This window comes from Oryzias latipes, chromosome 16 (assembly GCF_053564925.1).
Source record: "Oryzias latipes strain Hd-rR chromosome 16, Olatipes_Hd-rR_3.1".
NCBI classification, from domain to species: Eukaryota; Metazoa; Chordata; class Actinopteri; order Beloniformes; family Adrianichthyidae; genus Oryzias; species Oryzias latipes.
The window spans coordinates 2,773,663-2,785,873 of record NC_136252.1 but is presented as its reverse complement, the minus strand read 5'-3'; the positions used below and the strand labels follow the sequence as shown (position 1 = coordinate 2,785,873).

Here is a 12,211-nt window from a genome sequence, read left to right as displayed (position 1 = left end):
GCTCCAAGGCAGTTTGGTGGCAGCCAAAAAGCAAGAACTTCCCCAGTTCACACAAATGAGCCCCCAGGGCCGGCGGGGATGCAGGCCAACCAACAGGAAGTGGTAGAGGAGATGTGGTACGCGGCTTTACGTTTCAATAACTTTGTCGTGCCACATTGGAAATGTTTACACATTAAAAAGGACACCCTGTTCTTCTCATTAAACACGAGGCATTGTAAACATTATCCACACATACATTCCTGGGACTCTTCTAACGGGGGTGTTTGATGTGTCCCGCTGAGCTTGGAGACAGCTAGACTTGGCTACAACACACAGAGGATCGCACTCAAGGACGCAGGCGGCATCACTCATGGTGCCATCATTTGCCCGTACTTAAAGCTAGGGAGGTGCACGGGTTACCTGAGGGACCGTGTCTGCACGCGCAGAGGACAGGTGATTTCAGAGTCCGATGGGTGTGCTGAGCACTAAAGAAGCCACAGCACAGGCCAGGAAGGAGGGAGGGCAAGCAAAAGCAGAGCAGGAGTGACAGACGGCTTTATATGTCAGCCCGTGGTACCGGGGTTTTATGGACAAATATTTTTCCTAGTGTCAGAGCCGGAAAAAGAACGACCATAAGGTTGGGGTGCATGAATATCCCCCTTGAGGGCCGGCTGCAGCTTCTGCTGTTTATGGTTGACTAGTAATCAACCACCAATTCAGGACCCACCACCCCTCATCCATCCACGTCAGCAATTAATCAATTAAACGGGCTGTGGGGAGGAGTGCAATTGGTAAGGTGTGTTAATACAATAGCCTGTTAAGGTTGATGTAATTTTCATCACTAATGTCACCCATTCATCACTGCTTATTATCTGTTTCGCATAGGCGATGGTCAATATGAGTTCATAAATGTGGGAATCACGGGGATCCTGCGATATTAGACCTGAAGGATGCCAGCAAATGAGGGGCTAAAGAGCATGGGGGGTTACATTAAACAAGTGCGTAGGCTGAAATTACAATAAAATTGAACATGATTGACTTAAGTAGCCAATGCGGAGGCATTTTATGGAAATAACCAATGAAGGACAATCGGGTCTATTGTTTTAAAGTTTATTTACATGTGGTATCTTAGTGGTTTATAGAAGAACAATAAAAATGAAGGCCTAACATCCCGTGAACCTTCCACAAATCTCATCACAGTTTTAATCATAAAACCAAAGACAGGTTGGTGTGTGCGACAAATGTGCAAGTAGCAGCGGTGTGTAGGCGGAAGCCCTGTCCGCCACTGAGCCTGCTATGAGCATGTGTGGGCCACACCACATGTGATGCACAAAGTGAGAGCGCTATTTGGCTTAGCAGTACATCTGAGGGCTTGAATCCCCAACATAGAGTTGGATGCGAGCCTCTGACAGTTTGTGCTAATATTTTATAACTTTAAATGCCACCAGTTTCTGAGCCAAAACACTTTAGAACTTCAAACCACTTCATGTCTTTGTGAGAAGTAGGAGTGGAAGCAAGAGAATGGATACTAATGGTAGATATTATGACCTTATTATCTCTAGTTTAAGGGAAATTTGTTCTTAAAGACCCACTAAGTTAAGATTAAAATTGAATTTCTGAGTCTTCCATTATTCAAATTGTTGTGCATCAGAAGCAGACAAAAAGTTGCTGAAAAAAGGTTGTGGATGTGTCGTAGGACCCACAGCAACAAGCCTCCACCTTCCTGCTCCGCTCTATTCTCATGCATCCATTTGTAGACGACTAGATTCATGAACGTCTTTGTTTTCCTCGCCTGAACTGGCATCTGGGTAAAACTGTACGGCTAGATAGCTGAGGTATTGCTCTCTATTTTTGTTGCACCGGTAATGTTAGGTTGGGGTTGTGAGGGGCTGTAAACTAGTGGGAGAGAGTGTAAACAGATGAATGATGGAAGTGGGAGCGGGCTTACCCCGTCCCAACAATTTGATGTTCACATTTTTCTATCAGGGATCGTCACAGGTGGTTTCCTGACACAACCCTGTATTTAAAGCCGGGAGCCCCCAGATTTAGTCAGGCAGCAGCGTGAAGAGTCTTAGCTGAAGACCCACACTGGATTTAGCTGGGAAGCAAACCCAGTCCTGCACCCAGCCAACAGAGCCATCCAGACACTGGATCCCACCCATTCAAGGCAAATTTCTGATGAACTCCTGCCACTCTGCAGACACTATGTCCTAGCAAACGACACAGGTTTTTGATTTGGGCTAAAAACGGCATAATCATAAGTAAAGACCACTGGGAATGCTTTCACAATAGATCAAAGATGATCGCAGTTGTTATTGTCTATTTGAAATTTCACACAGACACCATGAGGAAAGGATGGATTTGCACAACTGTCCGAAAATACTAACTTCAAATCAAAGCCCTTTTTTTTTTAACCACATAAGGTGTTTCCATGATACAGGCACATCCCACAAGTCTCATTCTAAATATAACTTTGAAACAAGGCTGGAACATTGAAAACATAGTCCAGTTGCACCTTGTGTTAAGTTCTTTTGGATCAGATTTGAGGCAGGCAGCACAGTGTTGATGGATTCTACAATAAATAAAAGCTGTAATAAAGAAATTCAACCATATACATCATTTAAATTGGACAGCACAAACCTCTTGGCATACAGTTTACAGCAGAAGGCCAGTGCCTTGCCCTGAATGCCGCTCTGGTGCTCCAAACAGCTTTAGCCCCCTTCAAGCCCTTCAACCCAAGCAAACATTCTCCTATCACCCACATCAGCTCAATTATGACGACTGCAGGGACTGATTGCATTGTACCTCCCCTAGTGGTCCAAATATGTCTGACCATCACAGTGACAGAGAGGAGGGAAAGGAAGACAGAGCCTCACCTCCGGTGAGTTGCAAGCATCACAAATGCCAGCATCTTGGACGATATCAAACATCTCAGCAGCAGACTCGGCATGAAAATAATCTATACCTACTGGAAGTCAATTAAGAAGTGCCAAGGGAGATTAAGTGTGGTGTGACAGCTTCTCGTCAGGCCACGGGTTTGTCTGGGGGAACCAGCACATTTGCCGTTTGGAAATCAAGCATCAGCGGCACCAAAGGGGGGGGGGGCTACTGCTGAAAGGTCTCAAAAGCCCCCTTGTGAATACTAAAAAGACCCTTCCATGAAAAGTTTGTAAACCAGCGTAGAGCGCCTGTTTGCTGTTAGGAAGGGCTCAGTCCAGGTTTCAATTAATTCCAGCGTTGTCAGTCTGATGGGCCTCTCAATGGGGACAGCCCATTCCCCTCTACACATCAGCTCAGCTTTGTGTCAACCATCCATCTCTAACCCCCCCACACCACCCCCGGTGCCATCTTTATCAGCTTTGTCGAACTCCCCATCTACATCTCTTCCTTTCCTCTCCCTCCTTGGCTCTCTCTGTCTTTCAAGCAGCCGGTAACTGAAAGCACAAATTACTCTCCCCTCCACCTTTAACTCCCACTAAATCTTTCCCCTTTTCCACTTTGCTGAGCCGGGATATTTTATTCCTCCATCAAATATGCATCCCATTAATTAAGTTAAATTACTCCTGACTGCCAAATATCCCCTGCCCCGATGGGTGTCAACACAGAAATGCATGACTGTGAATTCGCGATGACACGGCCCCAACACTTAAACGTGAGTTACAGCCCTTTTCAGCTCCATCTATGGGCAGATTACCAGACACTTTGGGCTGCGGGTATTAAGCGCCGCCTCCCCCCCCCCCCCCCCTTTCACCCAGCTTTTTAATAAGAGCACAATGGATGACACCCACACTTCCAACAATGAGAGTACAGATATTTTAATTGCACCCCTTTTTTCATCTGCCTTGCTCTTCATCTTTTAATTGCTGTTGTTAATCACTCATTAACTTTGCTAGCTTTATTTGCTCTGTTCTTACCTTATACCTGTGCCATGATTGCCCTCTATAGAACGATGAGTTCAGCAGCATCCTTCTGAACTTTTTTACAGGACAAAGTTTTCAACTTTTATGACTCCTGGTTTCAGGAAAAGGAGGTTGACCCATTCCACTCCCAAAACTTTAGGAATCTTAAAGCCCAGAGGAAAAAAAAACGTTTTGCTTGCATAGTTCAGAATAGCCTGTAAAGTCCGACAACCCAAAAGAACTGTAAAACCCATCATCATTAACTTGTGCTGCGTTGGCTCCCGACTTTAGTACTGATTTTGCCGTTTAGCGTCTGGACCGAGTGTTTGTTTTGCTCGGTCTTTGATTAAAGGTAAACGGCTTGATTATGAAGCCCCGGGGCCGCTGTTGAGGAACCACAAAAGAATATGAGCCTGTTATTAAAGCCTAACGGGACTGATATGCTGACTGAAGTTCCTCTCTTTGTCTCCTGAGCTCACACATGCTCAGTAGGGTCCCATTCAAACTCCTCAAAAAACTCTTGTCATCAACATGAAACTCTGGGAGCAAACTTTATCTCCCTCCAGTAGCCACACACAGAAATTTCAGACACATATTGAATAACATTCAAAGCCTCTCCACTCAGAATTGGGCCATTCAACACAACTCTATCCAATGAAGCCGTTTGTTTTTTGTCATCTCTTCAGTATCTGTAAGGAAACAGTGTCTATGACTCCGTTTTCGGCAAGTGTAAAGAGCGAAAAACCACATTTGTATAAATACATCACTTTTGTCGGGGTTTTTTCTTCCTGTATGAGCAAATGCGCCTGTGTTAGGGAGTGTTTCTGTTGCAAAAAACATTAATTTTACAAACATCAGCCCAAGGCTACTAAACACATCCAATCCATTATGCTGCGCTTTATCGTGTTATGGGAGGCAACGGGCTGTAAAGCTGTCTCGGCCATAAAGAGCGATCACAGAGGGCCAAGTCAAACCAGAACGCAGAGCTCTCCGAGCCATCGCTCTCATCAGAGCAGCTCCGTCACATACTTAACCTTTTCAGACCAGCCTTTCTGCATTATTTTCCAAATGACCTTTAGCATTACTTATTCCATTGCCAATAATGGCACACTAAATTTAGTTAAATGCATTAGAGCAAAATGTGTTTATTTTGGTGAGTGGATATACAATGACAGACAGGGATCGTGTTCCCAGAAAGAGGGCCTACAGGCAACAAACTGTAAGAAAACCTCCAGATTGGAAAAACATGGAGAAAAAGGATTTTTACTGGTTTTCTTCTACAAAATGAAACAACTTAAAGTCAAATTTAGAGTTGAAATGTTCTTTTTTAGGTTCTTTTCCTTTCTAAGCTTGCATTTAAGTGTTTTTTTTGTTTCTTTCTTTGTTTTAGGAACTTGTATGTATATAGTAAGTAGTCCTACTAAAAAACAATGACTGGTCAAGTTTTTTTGACATTCAATTTTATAATTTTCAAAAGTATCAAAGACAGTATTTTCACCTTAAAGACCTGCTCCAATAAAAAAGGCGTTTCTGGTGTTTTGAACGTGTCCTTGTGGAATTTTTTTGATGATGGAGGACATATATAAAGAAAATTAAGCTTAAAAATGCAAATTTCTTATTGAAATTGTTGTGAATCAGGAGGAGAGGAACAAAATGCCATTTGAAAAGTATTGTATGAATAATGGAAAAAATATGCCAGGCAGGTCACAAGCTTCCTCCTCTGCTGCGTTCTGATTCATCCACTTGCAGATGAACAGATCCATGAACGTCTTTGTTTTCCTCGCTGAGATCAAAACTCCATGGTTCCAATTTTGCTCACCGTGTTTGTTGCACTGGTCATGTTGGGTTGGGGTTGTGAAGGGCTGTAAGCTAGCGGGAGAGCACATAAACAGATGGGCGACGGAAAAAGGGGTGGCAGGCTTAGTATCAAAATAAGAAAAAGTGTAACACAATTTAAAAATACAAAAAATTTTGGAAGCATAGAAATAAGAAAATGAGAAGCCAAACGGGACAATGTACAGACAATCATGACTTGTGAAGTTGTTTTGGTACTTGGATGCTTTATTTTTCTTCTTTCTTTCCTTCTTTGTGGTGAATGAATAATGATATGTTTAATCTGTAAAAATGTCTGCATTAAATATTGATTTGATTACAGGTGGGTTTTAATAACTTTTCTCTTCAACCCATTTCTTTTTTCCAGCACTTTATCACTTTCTGTTTATCGTTTTTATCATTAACTATTTTGTTTTGCGTTTGAAAAAAAGGGATTTCAATCAATCAATCATAGCTTTGGTCCTCTGCCGTTAGCTTCTGATTGATCAAAGAGAAAAATGTTACTCTATCATGATTGGGATAAAAAGGAATGACAGTAAAGTCTGTTTTTGTATGAATGTTTGCAGTCTGAGCAAAAAGCTTTTCAATCTTTTACAGCAGCTGATTGTTCTTTTGGTGTTTTTTTTTCTATTTTATTTTTGAGTATTAAAGATTCAAACAGAGTTTGGAGCAAACCTTTCCTTTCAGAATGTTACTCAAATAAAGTGTTTAGGCTCACAAACATCAGTGCAAACAAGTACTAAGATACCAAAGTGAGTTTTTCACAATAAATGGAGTTTGTGTTATTGATTAACTTTCAGAAAAGAAGTTCAAATGTCCCTGTTGATAGATATTTGTCCAAATCTAGATGTCTGCAGCCCCTCATACTGTGGAAAAGCCATCTGCGGTAGAGAAAAAGCATCATCTTGGAGGTGCTGCAGGTTCAGATGATTCAGAGTGTCGTTTTTTTTCTGCTTCCAGTAGAACATGGCAAACCCATTTAGGCCAAACAGATTTTTCAGGAACCTAAATGCGCGGAGCATTGATGTCACATGACACATTCCCTCAGCAGCCTGCATGGAGCAGTTTGTTTCACAGGCCTGCTGCATTAGCAGGGGGGGCGGGGTGAAGAGATCTTAGCAAAATCACTAATGTACGTGATGATTAAGTGTAACTCAAATACCGCGCATGTTGTTCACGGGCCTGACAGGCAGTAATTTGGTGTATTATATTCTGCGGTTTTAATTGCACGCCACCAACGTGTCCCTCTGACGCGCTGCGAAGTGATGATGTACAATTATTTCGGGGCGGCGGGAGATCAGTGGAGTGACATTATAATCATCCTCATAGGGATCCCTCTCTTCATCTGCAACAACCATTAATGTTTAAATGGAAGGAAGAGGGGAAAAAAAACATAAAAATAGTTCTCAGGGACTTCTAACGAGAATGGGTTCGAGGATTATAGAGAATCACGTCAGGGGAGAAGGAGAGGGGTGTGGACAGACAATAGAGGGGCTGATTTAAGTGACGGCTTTCTCTGGATAAGCAGCAAGCTAAGATGCTCCTCCACTGTCACTGCCAGGCCTCACACTACTCATACAGACCCCGGCATTAAGGCACATTACAGCGGATGAGCCACACAAGGCGGAACTGATGGGCTATTCTGGGAACAGACCAGACAATCTCACAAGACAGGGGGGACATAAAAACCCTGACATGAGCCAGCCCCATCCTGTTAACAGTCAAATCACACACGCAACACCCTACATGAAATCATGACTATATATACTCTTTCCCATGCCAGGACCAGAGGGGGAGGAGTGAAAAACACAAACACAGAAGACAAACTTTAGTGCTTTGCAAAGTTTTTTTTTCTTTTCTCCCAGCTTCTCAGGTGACATTCGGAAAGGCGAAGTTAGTGACCCATAATCATAAAACGGCTGTCCACCAGAGGACCGTGCCTGTTAATGCTTCTATGGCCAAAGCTCAGATATTAAACCAATGCCTCAAAGCGTTTAGACTGTTTATCCATAATTTAACAGCTACAACAGCACTGGATGTCCGTTGCATCTTTGGGGAGGAAATGAGAGCGGGAGGCTGGAAATGCTGAATCCACGGCCTTTCTGCTCGATGATGGAGGAGAGGAAGAGGAGGCTCATTAAGTAGCCGGCCCCATGGTGGACAAAACATACCAGAAGGAAAGGCTAGAATCTGCCGTCTCCCTGTTTTTGGGGTTTTTATTTTACCAATTAAATATGAGAAATCTTATCTTCGACGCTAATGGCCAATTTGTGTTTTTCAGGGCTTTTCACACTTCAAGAGTTCTATAAGACAAATAAGTCTTTTCAAAAACAAGAGCAAAAATGAGCAGACAGCTTTGTGGAGTTGCAGATGAGCTGATGTAGACATAAGGAAACTAAGAAAAGGGCTTTAAAGCTCCACTCCTATCATCTTTTGATCTATGTTCTAGTGGGATTTTAATTATAATAATGTTGTTTTCAGGCAAATTTTATTAAAAAAAACTGTAGTTTTCTATGACAGTTTCTGTAGAGAAGCAGGAGTTCATCAGAAATTCACCTCTAAGTTGTGGGCGGGACCATTTGCCTAGAGAAAGCCTTTCCTCGCTCCCCATGATCCCTTTGTTTTCACTCTCCCCTGCTGGCTTACAGTCCCTCCCAAACCAAACACATTACCACTGAAACTGTGATATGATCGTGCAGTTTGGATCCAGATTTCAGCTCAGACGCGGAAAATAAAGACGTGCACGGATCTATTTGTCTACAAGTGGATCATCAGAGCAGAGGGCTTGTGGCCAGCAGATCATCATAGCTACAGGCTTTTCAAACGGCTTTTTTTCATCTGCTCCTGATTCACCACGTCCTAAAAAAAGAAATACTCCGAAATTCTGTTTTAATCTTAGTTTTCTTTACATACTATGTGTCCTCCGTCATGGGAAAGACGCTGCAAGAACATGTTAAAAACACCAAAAACACCATTTTCATTGGAGTGGGTCTTTAAAGTGGTAGCAAGACACTGTCCAGCACACTTGGGTTTGATTGGCGGCGCGGTCAGGGGCTCCAATCTGTCCTGGCCTTACATTTGCATTTGTTAATTAAATGCCAAAACAATATGATCTTTAAGTATCAACCCCCCCCCCCCTTCAGCCCTGGAGGAGAGAGGGGCAGCAGAGGCGCTGAGCTGAGGCTAAAGTGAGGTAGACAGCCAAGGTGCAGTGCAGCCGTTCATTCATGGAGTCAGATTCCAGCCCATGTTCAGGGCTGAAACTTTAACAGGGAAGACACAGCGATCGATGTGAGGAAGGTTTTTTTTTTACTTCAGGGGGAAAAGGAAAAAAAAAAGTAAACATGTACAACCAATCCGCTAATCCCAAACAAAAGAGTCGTTTCTTTGAAAGAGTGCCACATGAATGCAAAAAGAAAGTCTGTGCACTGGAAATAGATCAACGCTGTACTGTGAAAAAGGAAAAAACTGCTGTGGTGTTAAATGACATGATAAATCGTGATTTCCCACCAAACACTTTCTGCTAAACAAAATGTTGCTTTTGCGTCCGCAGCTTAATCGCACTCTAATCTCACTTTTCCAAGTTATTCCCAAACAAAGTAGGCAATAGTATTATGAGTGAGTTGTGGCCCCCCATTAGCGGCGTGCGTCCGATTCAGATTAAGGGCGTATGAGAAGTTTGGGAAGGGGAGCAGGTTATGTGTATGTATGGCTCTGGCCTTAATGAGGGTGTTTCTGGGGGTTTCTTTGTGTTTGCTGCTCTTTAGTGAAGAGGAGGGACGGCCTGGTGATCAGTCAGTCCTGAAAGCTCACACAGGGCCGATTTGTCACCGGTGGCTGGCACTGGCAGCGCGCGCCTCCTGCATCCACATGATTTGTGAAACCAGCGGCTGTATTTAGTAGTCCCATTTAAAAGCATATTGGAGAAGTGCTTCCCCTGCACGTGTGCGTGAGCGTGTGTGCGAGCAAAAGCCAACGCATTTGCAGCACTTGGGAGAAGGGGGGAGGCTTGTAAAACACGAGCTTTTCCTCTCATTAAAGAAGAAGTTGTGTTTGAAGCAAAGCTTGTTTGCTTGCGCTGTAATGTGTTTGTGAACATCAGAGCCAGCAAATCCTCGCATTTGCTCTGCTTATGCTTTGAAAAGCCCCTGCCACAGAACTAAATGGAACGGTTGACTCCGAATCCCACTAACTCGCCACAGTAGACGCCTTCATCGCCACAGACGGGCACCTGAACAGGCTTGGCAGTGAACGGGGGAGGAACCCCGCCATTTCCCGTGCTCCCTGAACGCCTGTTCAACGGCTCAACACGTTTGCTTGGACATGGCGCTGCAGCGGGGAGGTCCACGGCGGGAAGGAACAAAACTCAGCACAACATATGCTCCACATGTAGGGGGTAAAATGAGCTGCGATCAGGACGGCACGCTTGCACCACAAGTACTTACAGCCTCTGTGTCAACTTTCTGCTCAGATTTTAGCACATTCCACCAAAAACAAACAGCTGTGAAAAATGAACACCACACTGTTATTTCCTGGGGGGCTATGCTTGAATAAATGTTTTTTTAGATGTGTCGCAGGTAAATGCTTTACGTCCTAAAACAAATGTTACCATTTCAGAGAAAACTACTCTGACTGAGAACTTAGAGCTCTAAGATTGGGATTTTATTCATTAACTTCCACCCACAGGCTTTACTCTGTCCTAGGAAAGGAAACGATCAACTACTATTTCAATCAATAACTTACTATTAACATGACAAATAATTCAAACTTGTCATTTTCCTGAATATTAGCTCTGGATATCAAGGCCAAACTCATGAATCAATTCCACTTTGATTCACAATTTTGTGATCTATTTTTTAATCACAAAATAAATGTCAGTTAAAAAAAAGTCTAAATAATACATTTTCATGGAACTGTTTCTTTAAAATAACCACATATAGAATTTCCATTGGTAACATAAAATGGACGTAAATATCAATTTGATTTTAACCATTACATTCATACCATTACAGTAAAGTAGATATCATTAGAGTAGAGATGCTGCACCCCAGGCCCTGATGGAGTGCAGGTGGGGCAGGGTTTTTTTTCCAAACCCAGCCCCACCTGCTGCTGCTGCTGCTTACCTGGATCAGGTGTTGTTTGCCAGACGAAGAAGCTACAATGTCAGGTTTGTTGTGACACTAGAGACACATGTTCATTTGAGCTCGTCTAGAAGACCAGTTTTACGTCCTTTGCAATATTTCAGTCCACCATGAGTGTGGCAATGTGCTACAGCCAAAGCCTGTGCTCATTTCTCAACGGAGCAGACCCAAAAACCCAAAGCAGACCCAGAAGTTAGGAGACTCAAACTGCTTTAAAACAGTCTTGTTAAAAAGTTTGAGTTTTTTTGTGATATTTATTTTTTTATTTATATAAAATCCAAAGAAAGAATGTCAAATTGTTTTGAAAAAGCATCACCTCAGCAGCAAACAGACCCAACTTCTCCTGCTGTGGTCAGCCGGGGTTTAATTGACTTGAATTTTAAATTAGCCTGAGACAAACGCAGTTTAAATTGGGCCGTACAATTGATAATTAGCAGATCACTCTTGATGGGGGGGCAGGAAACATTGGCCAAGACTATTTGGTTGGAGTCTAAATTTGATTTGTTATCTTAAAGAACAACGCCATTACAGAAAGAATTCTTTGAATAAACAGCTTCTTTAAAAATGATTTTGTGAAATTGTGCTCCTAAAATAAAAATGAGCCGCTAATCTAAGAGTTTGCTCCAGCAGAACTTTCCACGTCATCCCAAACCGCATTTAGCAGAGCTTTAGAGGGACAATAGCTGGCTTTTAATGAGATTTTACGTGTAAAAGCAAAAAACTTGAAATCGCTTGCATTTTGTCTCCAGTTAAGATGTCAAATCAAATGTCAGTTGCCCTTAAAAATGGTTGAAGGTTTCTTGAACTCACCCACAGATGTGACATTTGTACTCTCGCATGCCGAGATGTCTTTTCACGTGGTTCCTGGCGTCTCCCAGCTGAGCCGTTGCAAAGTTGCAGATCTTACACATGAAAGGCTTGGATCCTGCAAAATAAAAGCATCCACATTTCTTGAAGAAACAAGAAGTAGCAACTCTCAGAAAACACCTCTGTTATTTTTTTATGGAATAAACGTTTGATTAGACTTTACATGTGATTTTGAAGTTTCATATTGGCCCCGAGTCCCTGCTTTAATCTGCTTTGTAGCCACAATATGAGGAAAAAATCCCAAAACGGATGCCCCTATTCAATCCTCATAAAACTTCTTTCACACTTCAAGTGCCAAGCAGCTCTTCTTTCACTCTCCATCTATCCTTGTCACTCTCCTTCATCTCTTACCTCCTCTTTCTTTGCCTGTGGATGCGTAAATTGGATTCCAAAGGTCAGGGCGAATACGTGAATCAATTCTGTGTGCGCTCACTACCTCCCATTCCATCATTAAAGCACTAATCACTCTGGCGGGCTTCACAGGGAGGTTTC

At 42.8% G+C, this 12,211-nt stretch overlaps 1 protein-coding gene across 2 annotated transcripts in view; it reads right to left on the bottom strand.

The window, feature by feature from the left end:
* The window catches only part of znf407 (zinc finger protein 407), a 180,618-nt gene that overhangs the window by 155,409 nt on the left and 12,998 nt on the right, over positions 1–12,211 (bottom strand). For both annotated transcript variants that reach the window (XM_011473345.4, XM_078932882.1), the window contains exon 4: positions 11,663–11,777. In XM_011473345.4, coding sequence (XP_011471647.1) covers positions 11,663–11,777 — 115 coding nt within the window. The remainder of the gene's footprint in view (positions 1–11,662; positions 11,778–12,211) is intronic.